Below are 21,909 nucleotides of genomic sequence, written 5' to 3'. Positions count from 1 at the left end.
ATATACTAGCGGCTTCGTCCCTGGCCTCTAGGGGCTTTTCCCCAAGAGGTGATAAAAAAAATTAAGGTGAAAAGGACCAAGGAAATCTCCTGCAAAAAAAGGACCAAAAAAATCTTCTGCAATAAAAAAAAGGACCAAGGAAATCTAAAAAAAAAAATTAAAAATGGGGGGGAGTGGGTTGTTTTTTGGGGGGATGGGGGTGTCCCACCCCCAAAAAAATAGCCTAAAACCACCACAGGACCAGTAGGTATATACCCTGAAGAGTAGAATCTGATCGGTTCAGTGGTTACCGAGATCTTAAGCTTCAGACGGACGGACGAACGGACGGACAGACAGACAGGCATCAAGCTACTTTGTATTATTAATTAGAAAATAAGCGAATTACGTTAAATAACTCAATAAAAAAACAAATAGGGTCATTTAAAAGAGCAGCAATAACCAACCAACCAACAGCATATTTTGATTAATACTTTGAGGGATAGTTCTAATACATTCAAATGTCCGCTCCCTTCCTGCTGAAAAACTCAAAATTTACCTATGTTAATATCAAATTACTATTTATATTTTTTTATTGAATTGAAGTAAACCTTTTTGTAAATTTTAAATTCTTCTTTACAAGTTGGATATTAATCTTTGTAGTAATAATGTCAAAATGTTATTATGAAAGGAAGTTCAATCAATTTATGGAAAAAAATCGCAGTTTTTTAGGCAAAATATAAGACAGAAATCATATGTGTAGAGTAGATTATAAAGCTATTAGAAAATATTTTAAATTAAAAAATAAGTACTAAAATATATTTAATATTGTCATATTTTAAATTGTATCTTTCTACATAGAAGAAAAAATGTAATGAAGAATATAACAGAAAGGGAAGGGACAATGGCAAAAAAATAATATACCAATAGTTCATCTTAAGGAATAACTAAAGCTACACAACGCAGAATTTCTAACAAGAAATGGGCGAATAATAAATCTTATCCTTGCATTCATGAAAAATATTTAGAAGTTTATTCATTATATTGTATCTACGTGGGAGGATTTAATCTTAAAAATCATTTTCTCGTTATTTGGTATCTTTTACCTTTTTTATTACAACATAGTTTAAAATTTCATATTTTTTTCAAATTTCTTTGATTAAAATAGTATTAGTTAAAAGATGAGAATTCACTATGCTTTCCTTACAGAAAGTGACTAGAATTAATTTTAATTGCAAATACACAAATAGGAATATTTGTAACTTTAAATGTCATGGCTCGGCAACATGAGCAAAATTAAACTGCCTATTTTGTTTATCAAGATAGAATATATAAAGTAGTAAGTTTTTATGTCTGTATCTACTGAAATAAATTTAAGAAGATTCAAAGTTGTTTTAGGCTATTTTATTTGTAAGATTTAAGGAAATGAGTGGCTTAAAGCTATTTTTCTGTAATTCCATATCAAGCAATATTTCTCGATTTCCTACCTGTAAAAAATTATGGTCAATGGTATCCTGTGATATCCTACCTGTAAAATATCCTGGACAATAGTATCCTGTGATATCCTACCTGTAAAACATACTAGTCAATGGTATCCTGTGATATCCTACCTGTAAAACATCCTGGTCAATAATATCCTGTGATATGCTACCTGTAAAACATCCTGGTCAATGGTATCCTGTGATATCCTACCTGTAAAACATCCTGGTCAATGGTATCCTGTGATATCCTACCTGTAAAATATCCTGGACAATGGTATCCTTTGGTATCCTACCTGTAAAACATCCTGGTCAATAGTATCCTGTGATATCCTACCTGTAAAACATCCTGGTCAATAGTATCCTGTGATATCCTACCTGTAAAACATCCTGGTCAATGGTATCCTGTGATATCCTACCTGTAAAACATCATGGTCAATAGTATCCTGTGATATCCTACCTGTAAAACAAACTGGTCAATAGAATCCTGTGATATCCTACCTGTAAAACATACTGGTCAATAGTATCCTGTAATATCCTACCTGTAAAACATCCTGGTCAAAGGAATCCTGTGATATCCTACCTGTAAAACATCTTGGTCAATAGTATCCTGTGATATCCTACCTGTAAAACATTCTGGTCAATAGTATCCTGTGATATCCTACCTGTAAAACATCCTGGTCAATGGTATCCTGTGATATCCTACCTGTAAAACATCCTGGTCAATAGTATCCTGCAATATTCTACATGTAAAACATCCTGGTCAATGATATCCTGTGATATCCTACCTGTAAAACATACTGGTCAATAGTATCCTGTGATATCCCTCCTGTAACACATCCTGGTCAATGGTATCCTGTGATATCCTACCTGTAAAACATCCTGGTCAATAGTATCCTGTGATATCCTACCTGTAAAACATCCTGGTCAATGGTATCCTGTGAGGGGATGATGTGTGTCTGTACCACCTCCATCATGGGCTCCTCTAGGTCCATCTCCCCCTTGCTCCCTGCTATCACCCACGGATGCTTGTTCACCTCTTTCAACTAGAATTAAATAGCAATTGTGTTGATAGTATTATTATGTTTAGGTTCATCCAATAGGTAAATAACAGATATCTAGATCCATAATAGGTAAATTGAACCGAAAAGAACACAGTTTAAGAACAATTCGTTCATATTATTGGTCAGATCGTGGCAGTTATTTTAAATTTTTTACATATAATTATATACAAAAATTAGTTGCAAATAGTTGAATTTCTTGTATAGCAATTTTCTCGTCCACCGATAAAACATCAAATAATGTAAAAATTCAAAATGATTGAAAACAAAATGTGGCCAAAGGTTGTAAATTTGGCGGGAAATTTATAACCAATGATAGATCTTTATTTAATATCAGTTTGATACTATAAAAACTTACCGTTAAACGCTTCTCTGGGCAGACTTCAATCATCCCACGCAACAAGTTCTGACAGTCAGGCGGCACAAAATGCGGAATATGGAAGACGCCACGCTTCACCTAGCGGATCAAAATTGTATTAATATAACATATTATCCAACAATACTAAATGATTTTTTTAAATTTAAATCTTTTATAGGAAATAATAAAAATAAAAGAAAATACATTTGTAACTAAAGATTTTTTTACATATTTTTCCCCCCCGAAAATGGACCACTGATCCCCATTCTTATTTTCAACTATCCTCTTTCATATTTGACCTAGCCTAACCCAAAATAGTTTTTCTCTACTCTAGAAGGTTGATTTGTGTTACATTTATGGTTGAAGTAAAATTTAAAATATACCTTTTCAAGAAGTTGTCTGAGATTGTCATCATCAAATGGAAGAGCACCAACAAGGAGTGCATACAGTATGACCCCACAGGACCACACGTCTGCCCGGGTTCCATCGTATTTCTCACCCTATACATTATTGATTGATTGTCAAAAATTGGTAATTTTATGCGGCATTTTAAGATCTTTGAGCAATTAAAGATGTAAAATGGAGTAAATATACACGAATTCGACTACATAAGACTGCATATATTTCTATAGTTTTAAGATATACTTCATCATTTAAAAATGGGCTTACATATTTAGACATATCTACATGCAGCTTCATAATTTTTTTAAGTTATTGATTGATTGCAATCTATTAAACACAACAGTTTGAGGCATTCTGATTAATTTGCACAAGCAGCAGAAAAAAATGTTCCAAAACTAGAACTTACCCGGATGACTTCAGGGCAAGCATAGTGAGGAGACCCACAGGAGGTTTCTAACATTGAACCTCGAGGTTGCAGGCTAGCCATTCCAAAATCAGCAACCTGAATGAACAACAATAGTTTTTATATCCACGTTTTACATAGATTTATTAGGTTAATATTTAAAATAAGCATTGATCTATTTAAGTAAGGTTCTATGATTTTAGTAATGACTAAAATATCGCTAAGAAATTTATTTAACTAACGAAGTTAAAAAATTAAAAAAAAAGCACAAAATCAAATATGTTAATTATGAATCTTTAAATTTTGACAACTTAAATTGCATATAAATCGATCTATTCTTTCTGTATAATACTTTATTGTTTACCAGTCTATTTATTAGTTAAACAATAAAAATCATTAAATCTACCTGAAATTTTCAAAAAGCTAGGTAATAGGGTGAGACTGAATACTTTTTTTTTGCTGGATACCGGATATTGAAAATGGCCGGACATTTGGCAAATTATCGGATATCCGGCCGAATAACGGGATATACGACATTATAAATCAGCCGGATATCCGGTATCCGGATATTTTCTTTATCCTTTATCCGGCAAATTAAAGAAAATGGCCGGATATCCGGCCCTACCCTACTAGGTATGCACTCACTTAAATAATTTTTTTTAAATACAATTTTAGAATGTGCTCACCTTAATGTTGTTTTTATCGTCCAACAAAAGATTTTCAGGCTTCAAGTCTCGATGGCTGAAAAAGGATAAAAATTATAGAAAAAGTCTCAACAGCTATAAAAAAGGATTGACTTTTTTAACTAGACGCCCCCCTTAACTGCTTTAGGAGGTGGATCAAGAATGTGTAAATTATAAAAGTCTCAATAGATGAAAGATAGGATAAAATAAAAAAATTATGACACAGAAAGCATGTTTTATCACATTCCCTGAAAAGCACAGGACCATTTAACAAGTCATTTAGATTACACAAACAAACTTTGATCAATTAGGTATCCTATTATATAAAGAAGTAGGAATTTTTGTCTGTCGCGAAGGATATCCCTAACTGCTTAACCAATATAGTCCTCATTTATAGTGAAGCTTCTTATAGGTCCTTGGATGTTTTTAGGATATTTCATTTTCATACCTAAAAAGTGTCTATATGGTTTTAGGCTATTTTTCTGCCCTTCCCTATTTCTTTGAATATAGAGCCCCTAGATGCTAGGGGCGCAGCCGCTAGTATAATATAGTGCAGCAATAGCAAGCTAAAATCTCATAATATAGGAAAACAGGGTTAAATTTTACTCAAACTTTATTTGAGTACTAGCGGCTTCGCCCCTAGCCTCTAGGGGCTTTGCCCCAAGAGGTTTGATCAACCTAATTTTTCGTATTTTAGATTTAGAAAGAAAAGTAAAAAAAAATTTTTTTTGGGGGGGGTATTTTTCATTTTTTGGGGAGGTTGGGGGTGTGCCACCCCCCAAGAAAATAGCTTAAAACCATCACAGGACCAGTAGGTATATTCCCTGAAGAGTAGAGCCCAATCGGTCCAGTGGTTACTGAGATCTTAAGCTTCAGACGGACAGACATCGTTCTACTTTGTATTATAGATAACTTATAATGTGTGTGACCGGTTGAAAAAAGATATTAACAGAAATAACCTACTTGACACGATATCTCTTACCTAGCGTTTTCACAAAAATAAAAACAGTAGACTATATTACAGTAAAAAAAGAGAAGTAAACAGAAATATGAAATTGATTTAAAACATTTTTTGTTTTCTCAGAAAAGTTATAGGTACATATTACAAGAATGTGAATATTTTTGTCAGAGCAAGTTTTCTATTTTTTTTAGAGAAGTAAACCGAAATATGAAATTGATTTAAAACATTTTTTATTTTCTCAGAAAAGTTATAGGTACATATTACAAGAATGTGTATATTTTTGTCAGAGCAAGTTTTCTATTTTTTTGTTAGTAACTTATATTTGTTACCATAGTGACAGAATGACGTAAAAATATGTCTATTAAAGATTATGTCTATAAAATATTAATCGTAAACACTTTTATTGATGCTGTGCAGTCGACATAAATCGATGAAAATTTAGAAAAATTTATCGTCAACTTGACTTTAGTAACGCGTTTGATTGTAGTTCGATTGAAGAACCCCAAACTGTCCCACTTTGACGATTCCAGTGACGTCATATACGTTTAGGGAAAGGGAGAAGAAAATCTCTTCCCTTTTCTCCCATCTCTTTTGAAGAGATTTTCTTCCCCCCTTCCCTTTTCTTTTCCCGAAACGTATATGACGTCACTGGAATCGTCTTTCTCAAAGTGGGACAGTTTGGGGTTCGTCGTTGGATTGTTTAAACATTTTTGTTTATCTAAAGTATGTTTACCCCCTAGCCTAACCTATCTCACTCCAGAAAAAATCAAACTCCAGTTTTTAAAACTTTACCAAGGACAATAATGTCTGTTGCTTAAAACCCGTTTTTGTCAAATAACAAGGATAAATTTATCCAAAGCGGCACAACATTATTAAAGCCTACATTATCCCTTTTATAAAATTCACATGGTGTCCAAAAACAAAAAATCTCTCTCCCCCCCATTTTTTTCTAAGAATTTTTACGAATTTTGCGAATTCGCCATTTATTCGCGAAAATTTGCAATCCATTCGCATTTTTTTCGGCTGGGTAGGTAATAGAAGATGCATTTATTTCTGTTTGGGCAAGGCCCCTAGAGGCTAGGGGCGAAGTCGCTAATAATAGCAAATAGTAATTCTATAAAAAGTTTGAGAAAAAAAGTAAACAATTGAGTAAATGCTTTTCTCGTATTCATTCGAATCCGGTGGATAGGAACCGGTTCTCATCCATACGAAAAAACTATGTCTAGCATCGTATTATATCCAGCTTTCTACGAATATAAAAATGTACAATCATAAGATTAAAACCATTTTTTAGCCCGTGCCTTCGGCACCTCGGGTCTTAAAAAAACTGGTTTTAATCTTTTAATTGTGCATTCTATATCCGCGGAAAGCCGTTTATAATACGATGCGAGAAATAACTATTCTTTCAAATATTTAGAAAAAATGTAGAATCACCGAATATTTTATAGTGCAACTTGTAAGAGACGACGTCACCGAAACTGTCCCAATTTTGTATAACTTTTGCGGAACAAGTTCCAATTACGTCATATTTTTCTTTCCCGAAAAAGGGAGGGGGGGAAGAAAATCTCTTCAAAAGAGATGGGGAAAACCCCCTTTTCTCCCATCTCTTTTTTCTTCCCCCCTTCCCTTTTTTTTCTTTCCCCCTTCTCTTTTTCGGGAAAGAAAAATATGACGTAATTGGAACTTGTTCCGCAAAAGTATACAAAATTGGGACAGTTTCCATGGTGTCCTTGTAAGGAAAATATTTTCAAAAACTGATCTTTTGGTAGACGCTAGAATATAAAGACATATATATTTGATGTTTTCTTTTACAAAACTAGTGTTACCAAAAACTTACCAAAATTAACTAAAATCACCTATAAAATTCATTTATAAAAGTATTTAGGAGTATTTTTTATGGTAACTAGGGGAATCTACACAGAAAAAACAGACTCTTTTATTCTGGGAAAACTTACTCGGTTATGCGAACAGAAAATTGTTTTAAACTAACTCTTTGGGGAATTAGAACAAAATTAATCTTCTAAAACAAAAAAGCATAGAATTTTGCCATCGATAGCTTCATGTATAAATTATTTAGATTTTTACAGAGGTTTTTATAATAATTTTGCCGTGTGATTTTAAAAATGTTTCTGCTTCGCTATCTATGAACATAATTGTGCTATTTACGGACATATCTACCTTCGTGGACAACTTAAAGAGTAGTTTCGCTTCTAATAAAACTGACTTAAAAATGTTTGGAGTGCCTATAAAGAATAACGTCATACAATACAAATGACCAATCTTAGGCCAATACACAGACTAAATTACCAATGGCATGCCATTATACATTTTAATTGACAATTGGTAGTGTGACGTCATCTTTTATAGGCACTTTAAATAGCTTTCTGACTTACCATATAGAGTGGCTGTGACAAAAGTCTAGCGCAGAAATAATCTGCCGGAAAAATCTTCTCGCCTCCTTTGGAGTCAACCGTCCCTTTTTCACCAGATAGTCAAACAATTCACCCCCGGACACGTGCTCTAACACCAGGTACCTAGATAGCAAGATAGATAATTAGTTGGGTATCAAATCAAGATAGATAGTTAGTTGGGTATCAAATGAAGGCAGATAGTTAGTTGGGTATCATATCAAGATAGATAGTTAGTTGGGTATCAAATAAAGATAGATAGTTAGTTGGATATCAAATGAAGGTAGATAGTTAGTTGGGTATCAAATAAAGGTAGATAGTTAGTTGGGTATCAAATGAAGATAGATAATTAGTTGGGTATCAAATCAAGATTGATAGTTAATTTGGTATCAAATAAAGATAGATAGTTAGTTGGGTATCAAACCAAGATAGATAGTTAGAGGGGTATCAAATGAAGGTAGATTGTTAGTTGGGTATCAAATGAAGGTAGATAGTTAGTTGGGTAAAAATGAAGGTAGATAGTTAGTTGGGTATCAAATGAAGGTAGATAGTTAGTTGGGTATCAAATGAAGGTAGATAGTTAGTTGGGTATCAAACCAAGATATATAGTTAATTGGGTACCAAATAAAGATAGATAGTTAGTTGGGTACCAAATAAAGATAGATAGCTAGTTGGGTATCGAATAAAGATAGATAGTTAGTTGGGTATCAAATGAAGGTAGATTGTTAGTTGGGTATCAAATGAAGGTAGATAGTCAGTTGGGTATCAAACCAAGATAGATAGTTAGAGGGGTATCAAGTAAAGGTAGATAGTTAGTTGGGTATCAAACCAAGATAGATAGTTAGTTGGGTATCAAATAAAGATAGTTAGTTAGTTGGGTATCAAACAAAGATAGATAGATAATTGGGTATCAAACCAAGATAGATAGTTGGGTATCAAATAAAGATAGATAGTTAGTTGGGTATCAAATAAAGATAGATAGTTAGTTGGGTATCAAATAAAGGTAGATAGTCAGTTGGGTATCAAACCAAGATAGATAGTTAGAGGGGTATCAAGTAAAGGTAGATAGTTAGTTGGGTATCAAACCAAGATAGATAGTTAGTTGGGTATCAAATAAAGATAGTTAGTTAGTTGGGTATCAAACCAAGATAGATAGTTAGTTGGGTATCGAATAAAGATAGATAGTTAGTTGGGTATCAAATAAAGGTAGATAGTTAGTTGGGTATCAAATAAAGATAGATAGTTAGTTGGATATCAAATAAAGATAGATAGTTAGTTGGGTATTAAACCAAGATAGATAGTTAGTTGGGTATCAAATAAAGGTAGATAGTTAGTTGGGTATCAAACCAAGATAGATAGTTAGTTGGGTATCAAATAAAGATAGATAGTAAGATGGGTATCAAATAAAGGTAGATAGTTAGTTGGGTATCAAACCAAGATAGATAGTTAGTTGGGTATCAAATAAAGATAGATAGTAAGATGGGTATCAAATAAAGGTAGATAGTTAGTTGGGAATCAAATAAAGGTAGATAGTTAGTTGGGTATCAAATGAAAGTAGATAGTTAGTTGGGTATCAAACCAAGATAGATAGTTAGTTGGGTATCAAATAAAGATAGATAGTAAGATGGGTATCAAATGAAGGTAGATAGTTAGTTGGGAATCAAATAAAGGTAGATAGTTAGTTGGGTATCAAATGAAGGTAGATAGTTAGTTGGGTATCAAACCAAGATAGATAGTTTGTTGGGTATCAAATGAAAGTAGATAGTTAGTTGGATATCAAATGAAGGTAGATAGTTAGTTAGGTATCAAACCAAGATAGATAGTAAGATGGGTATCAAATAAAGGTAGATAGTTAGTTGGGAATCAAATAAAGGTAGATAGTTAGTTGGGTATCAAATGAAGGTAGATAGTCAGTTGGATAACAAGTCAAGATAGATAGTTAGTTGGGTACCAAATAATTAGATAGATAGTTAGTTGGGTATCAAATAAAGGTAGATAGTTAGTTGGGTATCAAATGAAGGTAGATGGTTAGTTGGGTACCAAATAAAGATAGATAGTTAGTTGGGTATCAAATAAAGATAGATAGTAAGATGGGTATCAAATAAAGGTAGATAGTTAGTTGGGTATCAAACCAAGATAGATAGTTAGTTGGGTATCAAATAAAGATAGATAGTAAGATGGGTATCAAATAAAGGTAGATAGTTAGTTGGGAATCAAATAAAGGTAGATAGTTAGTTGGGTATCAAATGAAAGTAGATAGTTAGTTGGGTATCAAACCAAGATAGATAGTTAGTTGGGTATCAAATAAAGATAGATAGTAAGATGGGTATCAAATGAAGGTAGATAGTTAGTTGGGAATCAAATAAAGGTAGATAGTTAGTTGGGTATCAAATGAAGGTAGATAGTTAGTTGGGTATCAAACCAAGATAGATAGTTTGTTGGGTATCAAATGAAAGTAGATAGTTAGTTGGATATCAAATGAAGGTAGATAGTTAGTTGGGTATCAAACCAAGATAGATAGTAAGATGGGTATCAAATAAAGGTAGATAGTTAGTTGGGAATCAAATAAAGGTAGATAGTTAGTTGGGTATCAAATGAAGGTAGATAGTCAGTTGGATAACAAGTCAAGATAGATAGTTAGTTGGGTACCAAATAATTAGATAGATAGTTAGTTGGGTATCAAATAAAGGTAGATAGTTAGTTGGGTATCAAATGAAGGTAGATGGTTAGTTGGGTACCAAATAAAGATAGATAGTTAGTTGGGTATCAAATCAAGGTAGATAGTTAGTTGGGTATCAAATGAAGGTAGATAGTTAGTTGGGTATCAAACCAAGATAGATAGTTAGTTGGGTATCAAATGAAGGTAGATAGTTAATTGGGTATCAAATCAAGATAGATAGTTAGTTGGGTATCAAATGAAGGTAGATAGTTTGTTGGGTATCAAATCAAGATAGATAGTTAGTTGGGTATCAAATAAAGGTAGATAGTAAGATGGGTATCAAACCAAGATAGATAGTTAGTTGGGTACCAAATCAAGATAGATAGTTAGTTGGGTACCAAATCAAGATAGATAGTTCGTTGGGTATCAAATCAAGATAGTTAGTTGATTGAAAGATAGAGGCTGAATCATATAAAGTTTCTAAGGCTAGCCATGGAGTTACTGTTTCCTAAGTCTCATGTATTCCTTTAAATTTAAACCTACAGAAAGCCTAACTTCTTGACTAGCATAGGAAAATTTATAGGATTAAGCCCAGTAAGTTATGTAACACTAGCGGGTGTACCCCTTGAATCTAGGGGCTCTACATTCGATGGGCAGAAAAATAGCCTAATAACATACCCAGACTTATCTAAAAAAAAAAAGTAAATAGCCTAAAACCATCTCAGAGTCTATAAGAGGTTTCACTGTAAAGAAGAACAATATCGGTTCAGCAATAAGCGAGATCCTTCGCTACAGACAAAAAAAGCTTATTACTTTATATTATAGGAGAGGAGATAATTAAAATGGATAAATAGCATTAATAGATAAATAAGATAGATAAACGGTTAGAATCCAAAATAAAAAAAGATAGACATTAAATAAATAAAGTTGATAGTTATAAATGTACTAGCGGCTTCGCCCCTAGCCTCTAGGGGCTTTGCCCCAAGAGGTGATCAAAAAAAATTAAGGTAAAATTCGTAAAAGGACCAGGGAAATCTTCAGCAAAAAAAAGGACCAAGGAAATCTTCTGCAAAAAAAAATATAAAAAGGACCAAGGAAATCCCCTGCAAAAAAATGGGGGGGGGGGTTGTTTTTGGGGGGGTTGGGTGTGTCCCACCCCCCAAGAAAATAGTCTAAAACCACCACAGGACCAGTAGGTATATACCCTGAAGAGTAGAATCCAAGCGGTTCAGTGGTTACCGAGATCTTAAGCTTCAGATGGACGGACGGACGGACAGCGGACGGACGGACAGACATCATTTTACTTTGTATTATAGATAATAATCAAGACTTTTTATGCATTGAGAAAGTACAAATTTCCCATAAGAAATATTTAGAATAAACAAGAAAGATTCTAATATTCGTTTTCTTTATCGTATGTAATATGCATTACCTAATATATGGTAGATGTATTAGTTTATATTAGAGTGTTCCAAAAAGCATTGATTTTTTTATTTAACATTTTTAAAAGCAAATCTTTTCTACAATTAGGGTCTGTCCGTCCGGAACGGTTTGCTCTTTTCATTAATTTAGAGTTGTTATAATTGTCCTATTGATTTTAAACTATGTATGATGATTCCTATAACAGTCTATGAAAGCGTAGCAACTCTATTATTATTACCAGTAGGTCCGTACGTTCATTTAAAACAAATTATTTTTTAGAAATACCTTTTACAATAAGTCTTGAATACCACTTATTTTGCAAAGAATTTATTGATATTATTTAATTTGATGAGGAGCTGACTAATTTTAGGCTAACTAGATCAAAAAAAATTTACCAGAAAATATTATGGCCATTTCAATTGAATCAACCTAACATATATATATATATATAGGTAGGTAAAGAATATATACACATTATATTTTGGTATGACATGAAGGGATTATCTGTGTATTACATGTATTAGTTACAGAATAAACAAGGAGTAATATGTCCAGAAACAAATAAAATTTTTTTTATTTATATTGGAAGATTTTTAAAAATAATTTGGCTGTTCATTTAAATAACGTTCAAAAGCATCAGTATCATGCTTACAATATTTTTTTTAAGCACGTATTGATAAATTTTAAAAATATTGCATTTTTATTACATATTATAATTGATTTTATGCAATTTACGAATTAAAATCTTATAAATCCTTCAATCAAAAATGAATTAATTGTTCATTTAGAAAATTAACCTAGAAAGACAGGCGGACATACAAAATTATAGAGATTTGTTGTATGTACGTACGTGTATATTTTTGTAAGAATAAAAGGTTATTGTGCAAAAAAAATCATTAATAAAGGTATAGGACAATAAATCTTAAGAATTTAATGTTTTGGACAATGGGGGCAGGAACTAACGCAACATATTAATATTTTGGCTAATACTACGCCTATTGGGGAGCGCACAAGGATGCCGTTAATTATTAATCATTCTAGCAGAACAAGCAAGCATAAACATATGAATAACCAAACCATATTGTCTAATACAAGTTTTGAAGTGGTAATTCACCTTAAATGATTGTGTCTATTCTTCTGACCATAATGCATTGTTTTCTTAGTCTTCTACCCTTTTCAATATTATGCGTTTTGTTCTTTATTTAGTATGTTTTATTTATCTTTGATGCTTAAACTATGTTTCATTATCTTTAGCCTATGGTTTAACCCATGGCCACTACAAATTTGTGGCAATATACCAGATAAATCTGGTTTTCAAAATAATATTGAAATTAATTGGCCATTGTCCGATCTGTGTATCCCTGGTGAATAATAGAACTACAATTACTATATAGAGATAGGAACAATGGAGAATCATTATTATATACATTATTTCTCTATATATACAACATATATACTTCCTTTTCTTCTAATTAACCTGCTTTTACAAGGAAAACAAATAAAATTGTGAGACATGGAAATAACAATAAAAGGTAAAATAATTTTCCCAAACTATTTGCATTGAGCAGGCTTTAATTGTAATTATTAAAGAAAACATTATATTATTAAAATATTCATTTTTTATGACAAAAATGTTAAAATAAGATCTTTCATTTCAACCTCCTTGTTTAAAATTATATTCCATAAATTCTACTTTGCAGAAGAAATACTATTATATAAAGTTTATATTAAGTCTACTTCGATCTAAAGTTTTTTTTTAACAGCTTGAGTTAAAGGCACTTTGATGCATGAAAACAAGTACATTTCTTTCCAAGAGCGTAAAAACAATAAAATCTAATTTAAGATTTTTAAAAAATATGTAATACATAATTAAAGTTACTATCGTATATTTATTCCAACAACATTTTCGCTAAAAATAATGTGTTTATGGCTGTCACACTATTTTAAAAGGCTCCTTATTTTGAGGGGGGTAAAATAAAGTTTAACGGTGGTAATCTAATGTATTGTTAAAATTTTGAGGGGATAAAATGAGATGTTTCAAAGTTTAAGGTGGTAAAGGCAATTTACCCCCACCCTTAGATGTCTATGAATGAGATACTTGTTAAGTAGCTTTGCTGCCCTTAAAAGGGAAAATAGTTGAACACTTTAGATAATTAAAGCACACTGCACTATGTGTGTGTGTGTGTGCAGTTGTGCAATTTCTAAAGGGATTGCCAAAATTTTAACATTTTAAATACATTTTAATTCAACTTTTTGGTCATTAAAAGTTAATTAAACTCAAAGAGTAGAATGTAAAAAGCTCTAAATCAAGTATAAAACCACAAAATTGTTACTTAACCAGGTAAGTATTACATGTATAAAATGGTAACCAACCAAGCAAAAAATGAAATTAGTCTTTATCAAAACTAGCAATTAAAAAAAAATATATTCAATAGTAAAAATGAAATGCTAATAAAAATAACCAGCCAACCAAACAATTAAAAAATGAAATGTTACCCAGCATACCCATGTGTAATAGCATCTACAAAAAAAAATTTTACCCAACCCAGCTCTGTTGTAAGTGCGCCTAAATAAATGTTACCCAGCCAATCCGTATATATATGATCACATAAAAATGAAATCCGTATGTAATCCATTTGTAAGAGCTCATAAAAAAAATGTTACACAGCCCACCTCTTTTGTAAGTGAACCTAAATGAAATGTTACCAAGCCTACTTGTTTAAGGTTCTGAAAAATGAAATGTTACTCAGCCTATCTGTATATAAGAGAACCTCAGAAATGAAATGTTACCCAACCTATCTGTATATAAGAGCACCTCAAAAATAAAATGTTACCTAGCCTATCTGTACATAAGAGGACCTTAAAAATGAAATGTTACCCAGCCTATCCATATATAAGAGCACATAAAAAAATGAAATGTTACCCAGCCTATCTGTATATAAGAGCACATGAAAAATAAAATGTTACCCAGCCTATCTGTACATAAGAGCACATAAAAATTTAAATGTTGCCCAGCATATCTGTTTATAAGAGCACATAATAAAAAAAAATGTTACTCAGCCTATCCATATATAAGAGCACATAATAAAATGAAATGTTACCCAGCCTATCCATATGTAAGAGCGATGAACTGAAATTAGTTTCCGAATGTGAACACATTTTCCTAGGTGCTTCCCAATCCTATCTCAATATTTGCTACTAGCTAAAAAACCTTCAAACTTCAAAAAAAAATCAAAATTTGAATGTATTAACGATTTATACATTATACATTCAAAGTTTTAATTTTTCAAATTTAGATTTTTTTTTTGGAAGTTTGAAGGTTTTTTAGCTAGTAGCAAATATTGAGATAGGATTGGGAAACACCTAGGAAAATGTGTTCACATTCGGAAACTAATTTAAGTTCACCGTAAGAGCACCTTAAAAATGAAATGTTAATCAGCCTATCTGTATATAAGAGCACCTCAATAATGAAATGTTACCCAGCCTTGGTATAAGTGCACCATGCTGACCTCAATTTACTCAAACTTAATATTGAACAACAAATATATTAGAAATAGAGAAACTTCAAAACTAGAATTGTCCTCTTATGTTAAATTAGGAGGAAATTGCACTTTTTAAACACAGTAAAATATAACTATTTCAACTATGATTTTTTTTATCATGATTCCTATTGTTTTTATATTCAAAGTGGCAATTCCTAAAATGATTGAGTATTATGTTACAGGATATTCATATCAAAAGTCTACACAAAAAAGTATATTTGTTTATTGATTTTTAAAAAAATTCTAATATATGTTTTTGATTTCTTCATAGCGTACTGGTTGCCTCGCCAATAGCTTCTATGGGAGGACAGGTAAGGTCAGAAAAATAGCCTAATACTATCCCCAAGACATTTACAAAGCTTCTCTGAAAAGAACAACCAATTCAAACCAAGATTTTTTTCTTTTCATTTCCAAGATGTTTAGATTATGATAAAAACCAAACTTTGTATAATTGGATAAAAAATACGATGATGTCCGTTTGTACAATTTATGGAGCGTGGCTATTATGTATGTTGTCATCTTTGTATGCCGCTACCTTTATTATTGAAGGATGGAAAGAGAGGTAAAGACAAAACTTTTGAAAGAGAAAACTTTATCATTTTTTAATTGCTAATTAAATTTCTTGTCAAGTGGTAGTTTTATATGTGAGCTTCATGCTTTTTAGAATGTATAACTCTTTTTTATATTGAAAGACAACGTAAAATTAATATCGTTGTTTTTAAAGAGGACATGATAGTATTGTACTGTAAAACAAAATTTCTCCTAAACTGATAATTTAATCCTATTATATAAAGTAGTAAGGTGTTATGTTGTCTGTAGCAAAGTATCTCGCTAACCGCTGAACCGATATGGTTCTTCTTTACAGTGAAGCTTCTTAGAGGTCCTGAGATGGTTTTAGGGTTTTTATTTTTATAAATAACTCTGTGTATGATTTTAGGCTATTTTTCTGCCCTTACATATCCCTTCGAATGTAGAGCCCCTAGATGCTAGGGGCCCTCCGCTAGTTTGATAAAAAAGCAATTTATATTAATTAATTTAAAAAATATATTTAATTATGTAGGATACGACAATCATATATTATAGTTTACCATTTATGTTTTCGATTGGACAGATGTTCCCTGTATAAGAATAGCCCTCAAATAATGTTTACCAAATTTAACATAAACAAGGATGACAACATCCATAAAAGCGAAGCTCTAAAACAATAAGACAAACGGACATTAACATTTGTAGAGTGTCAGAACTGAATAATCAGAATATAAATGAATAAGAGTCAAAGCAAAATTGTGAGTAAATTTGTTGAAAAACTGCTTGATACAGGATAATGCTTATAGACATACTCACATTTTTAGAACTTAATTATAGAGTAGCTTTGCTTATAATATTGTACTTTGTTGTTCCAGGAATCAGTATACCAAAAATCAGAACAATCGGATAATTAGATCACATAAAAATTTGTTGTTAAGAAAATAAAAAATCAACATGTTTAAAATGGACTTACGGACATTATGGTAATGATTATAGAGTTGCTAGGCTTTCTAATCGTACCTAACTACTACAGGAATCATCATGCAAAGTTTGATATCGATGTTATAATTGCAACATGCCTAAAATAACGAAAAAAGGTATCCGTCTCGTACGTACGGACCAACCCTTATTATAGAAAAGCTTCTCTTTTAAAAACAATTTAAAGGTAAGATTGATTTATTGTCCATTGACCTATCTCTGTACATTGATAGAAATGTTTGGTAAAAGTTTTGTGTTATAAATCTAGTGAGCTAGACAGAAGGAGATTTTCTCAATACCAGTATATATCAGGGATCTTAAGGGATAAGACAATGGGCGATAATTTGATGTAAATATCTAATGATAAAAATAATTATTAGTTGTAAAGTTTGAATACTACTAGTTTGGAAGTGACCAATCAAGATTCAAGTTCCCAAAGTTTTTGAATCAACTAATGAGAGAACAAGTTTGGGTACCAGAGTAATTTACAGTCCAAAGTCACCTCCCTCCCTGAGTATATGAAATTAGAGCTAGGACAATGGCAGAGAGGATAAAGTATCTTCTTTGGACAAAGGACAGTAAAATACAGTTTATATAAAAGAATTAAAGTTAGATCTATGCTAATGCTAATGTCGTTTGGGTGTATTGCACCTGGACTGAACAGTCATAACTTGTCAACTCAAGGCCAGACTCTTGGTCCTTCACCTCATACCCCTAGTACAGTACATTACAGACAACCAACTCTCTGTGATGCACGACCTTTGTCTGAGAAGTCCTAACTGTGCATGGTAACGAGTTGCGCCTGTTTTGGGCCAAGGCATTCCCCCCACTCTAACTATTTACGTCGCGCATTTGACATAGTAGCAGTGGGAACTATTTTTAACGTCTTTAGTTTTGACGCGGTGTCGGACCGAGATTCGAACCTATCACCTTCCCGACGACGAGCGAATGCGCTACGTGTTGAGCCACGGTCGCGGGTAAAGTTAGATCTAGCATCCATTACAAAAAAAAGATGCCGAACCCTTCTTTTAAACCATCTAATAGAGTTTTTATGAAACAAATGTAGGTTTTATGCTATTTGGCGAACTGGGGGTAAACGGGAGTCAATACTTCTCCATGAAAGGGACCAGATAAATTGTATCTTATCTTGGATTTATAAATAGGGGTATTCTTTGTTCATTGATTTTATATTTCTTCTAACTTTCACAATATTGGATAATTTTTCCTCAAATCTGGATTGGACCTTTTCTTAACCCCATATAAAATTAAACATATGGAGGGTTCAAAGAAAAGAAACAGAGGACCACTCCCAATTAAAGGCACAACAAATGGTTGGCTTGCATTAAAGAAATATCGATTTCATTGGAATAAAAAAGTCCTCGATCGAAGTGGGGTATTTAAGGGTACTTTTTAAGGATATTTAATATATTTCTTCTAACTTTGTGAATATTGCTTTTCATTCATGCAAACTTTTTTTTAAAAATCTAAAATAATAAATTGGGTTATCAAATTCGACTCCCCCCTCCTCAAGTGCCCCTAGAGGCCTTTAGGGGGCGTAGCCGCTAGTATTAATGAATTCGTAAGTTTTTTTTGTCTGGTTCTCCTTTACTGTGTAGCTTCTCATAGGTCCTGGGAAGGTTTATAACTATTTTGGGGGAAGGCACCACCACCCTCCCAAGAGAAAACGCCCCTAGGAAAAATGACCCCTTTTTACTTTAAAAAAAAAACTAAAATTTGATTTGTGGGGGTCGACTTACCCCACCCAACCCACTTTCACCTCAAGTGCCCTCTAGAGGCCTCTAGGGGAGTAGCCGATAGTATAATATAAACAAATAACTTACAAATATTTTTTGTTTTCATAGACATCATAGAGGCCGAGGACATTCTGATGTTCTATTAGTTTCATGATGGCTATTTCTCGTTCAACCTGGCTCAGTCAAATCAAATCATTTCAATTCAAGCATATGTAGGCTGAATGTTTTTAAAAAGCAATAAAAATGTACATTTGATGGTACTTCTAATTCTATCTAAAAATCTAGAAAATCTTTGTCTTAATTCTGGTAGATAGCAAATATTGAAAGAAAACAGGGCTGTAGATTAATTTGTCAGTCAGTTGAATGGATTAATGTTTATATGCATTTAAATTAATCTTTCTCTTAAGTCTAAATGTGAAATTAATTACTGTATACATATTTTTTGGACTTTTCTCAGCTCAGCCAGAACAACTTTTGCTTCAGCAAGCTGAACCAAATTATAAATGGAGATATGCCTTTGATTAGAATTAGTGGTTAATATTTTGGGATGCAATACAATAGAATTAACCAACTGACACTTAATCCTATTATTTGAAATAGTAAGTTTTTTTTGTCTGAAGATTAAGATCTCAATGATTAGTGGACTGCGGTGGTTTAAGGATATTTCATTTAAGATTTAAGTCTTGGGTGGTTTTCTGCTAATTTTCTGGCCAATCTCACCCACTTCGAAAACAGAGCCCCAAGATGCTAGGGGCGCAATCGTTAGTTATTTATGTGATAATCTTATTTAATAAATGTTCATTAGTTTTTGAAATGATTTGATTTCCTTTTGAAGAACAGATTCGCTGAGCTTCTCTTTGTTGACAATTTTGACAGCAACCTTCTTACCAAGCACACAGTGTGTACCCAGCTTTACCAAACCTGAAAAGGAAAAGAAATATGTTAGTTCAAAATTTGATCACAAGGTGGCGTTAATAATTTATTTATTTACAAGCGGCTTCGCCCCTAGCCTCTAGGGGCTTTGCCCCAAGAGGTAATTAAAAAAAAATAAGTATTTCTAGTGCTGCCATTCATCTGCCTAAAAACATTTTTTTGGGGGGAAATTTACATTTTTTGAGGGTGAGGGGTTTCCCACCCCCCCCAAAAATAGCTTAAAACCACCACAGGACCAATAGGTATATACACTGGAGAGTAGAATCCGATCGGTTTAGGGGTTACCGAGATTATAAGAGATGGACGGACAGACGGACGGACAGACATCATTCTACTTTGTATTATATATTACTAGGTGGCATTTAAGACAGTTTTTGCTAAGCACATAATGTGTAACTAAACTTGTCAGACCTGGAAAGGAAAGTTTTAGGAATGGTAACCCCGCAGGGGTTGGGCACAGGAACAAACTAAACCCACTTATTTTCAATTTTCATACTTTCAAAAAAACTTCAAAGGAAAGCACCTCCATTTCATAGTTGATAACGTTAAACAAATATAAAAAAACTTCTTAATTATAATAGATCATCTATTCGTTTTTAAGAATATTATTCCATAATTGGTAATCATTGGCTCTTTTCTCTACTGAAAGAATCCGGATTCTGATCTAAGTGGGGGGGGGGGGGGGATTAACCCTTACCCAAGTATAAAAGGCTAATTCATTAAAATTTGGTATTGAAACAAAACTTCATAAACCCTTAATTTTACGTCAATTTATTATTTAGAAAAATTAATTTGATAAGATTCGCGCAAACAAAATGTTAACGTGTTGTTATTGCACGTCATCTGTTTTTACAAGATTTTTTGGAGCTAATTAAATAGTAATATTCATTTTCAAAATTTCCAGACATTATGTACTTTGTCCGTCTACCGTCAGGGAGGGACTGGACAATGGCATTAACATTGATCTACAACCATTTTCCCCCTGAATTATTAATGGCTAACAAAAAATTATATATAAAAAATAAACAGTATATAATCTTTACTCTTTAAAGCAACATGTCTTTTTATTTATAAACCAACTGAAGATTGTTTTAACATGAAACACCGTGTATCAAATAAAAATAAAATGTTTAATTAAACTGTGTTGATCACTCTATGCTATATAAAAAATCTCTGAAGATTGGTTTATTGTCCATTGTTCTATCCATACTATTCCTGGTGTACTTTTGAATATCTTTATCCTAATATGAAAGCTTTAAACATGGATAACTATACTTAAACACAAAATCAAAATATTTTTTCTTCTGAAACAAAATGCCCTAAGCCGCTGAAGAAAATATATTGATGTCAATGCTAAGTTTATATCAAACAATGCTTCTGTTCAGTGTTTCGGAGCCGGGGGCTGTGGAGCCGCCATATTTTGCTGGAGCCGTAATTTTCGTTAAAAAACGGCTCCGGACTAGATAAAAAAAGAGATTTTTTTTTATAAATTATAATTTGTTGACTCTGCTTTGTCATGTGCAAATGCCCCTATTAAGGTTTTCAATTCAATTTTTATGAAAAATTGAACTTTTAAAACCGTAAAAAGTCAAAAATAGACGTAGGAAAAAAAAATGTCGAGTTTTTTCTTGATTTTAGGTCGGAGCCGCCATCATCACAGACGGCTCCGCGGAGCCGCACCAAAATCAAACGACTCCGTAACGTTGCTTCTGTTCCTTTAAATAATGTATAATAATAAATAACAACCCCGATTTAGAACTAAGATGTAAAATACAAACTTTTGTACCTAATAATCTAGAATTCTATGGTCTTAGCCCCCCTCAAATTACATAAATAGCATTATGATGTTCTAACGGCTACGCCCCTTAAGACTTCTAGGGCCACTTATGGATGGGGGAGTTGAATTCGATAACCCAATTTTCGTATAAAGAATTTTTTAAGTAAAAAAATTAAAGGTGGGAGTTTTTTTTTTTGGGGGGGGGGGGAGAGTCGGTCTGTTGATTTGGTATCAGGATATTAATATTATATATTCTTACGTATACTAAAATTCTTATGAAAAAACTAATTCTTATGAAAAAACTACTACCTAATCATATTTATTAAAAATCACAAAATTATTGATGACAACATCCATAAAAGCGAAGCACTGAAACGGTAGGACAAGCGGACATTAACACTTATATAGCGTGAGAACCTAATAATAAGAATATAAATGTATAAAAGTCGAAGCAAAATTGTAAGTAAATTTGTTTAGAAACAGGATAATGTTTATGGACTTGCTTACATTTTTAGAACTTGATTATAGAGTTGCGTCGCTAATAACATTATACTTTGTTGTCCCAGGAATCAATATACCAAATATT

At 32.4% G+C, this 21,909-nt stretch overlaps 1 protein-coding gene across 3 annotated transcripts in view; it reads right to left on the bottom strand.

Moving 5' to 3' along the window:
- LOC145319831 (serine/threonine-protein kinase BRSK2-like) overlaps positions 1 to 21,909 on the bottom strand; it is a 199,242-nt gene that overhangs the window by 42,208 nt on the left and 135,125 nt on the right. For all 3 annotated transcript variants that reach the window (XM_080162196.1, XM_080162198.1, XM_080162197.1), the window contains exons 2-9: positions 19,442 to 19,534; positions 18,701 to 18,788; positions 7,716 to 7,856; positions 4,365 to 4,419; positions 3,682 to 3,777; positions 3,257 to 3,373; positions 2,874 to 2,972; positions 2,366 to 2,500 (exon numbers count right to left, since the gene is read on the bottom strand). In XM_080162196.1, coding sequence (XP_080018322.1) covers positions 2,366 to 2,500; positions 2,874 to 2,972; positions 3,257 to 3,373; positions 3,682 to 3,777; positions 4,365 to 4,419; positions 7,716 to 7,856; positions 18,701 to 18,788; positions 19,442 to 19,534 — 824 coding nt within the window. The remainder of the gene's footprint in view (positions 1 to 2,365; positions 2,501 to 2,873; positions 2,973 to 3,256; positions 3,374 to 3,681; positions 3,778 to 4,364; positions 4,420 to 7,715; positions 7,857 to 18,700; positions 18,789 to 19,441; positions 19,535 to 21,909) is intronic.

This window comes from Acartia tonsa, chromosome 5 (assembly GCF_053477335.1).
Source record: "Acartia tonsa isolate MP-2025a chromosome 5, ASM5347733v1, whole genome shotgun sequence".
Taxonomy (NCBI): Eukaryota; Metazoa; Arthropoda; class Copepoda; order Calanoida; family Acartiidae; genus Acartia; species Acartia tonsa.
Note: the sequence above shows the minus strand (reverse complement) of the source record. Positions and strands in the feature narration are given on the sequence as shown.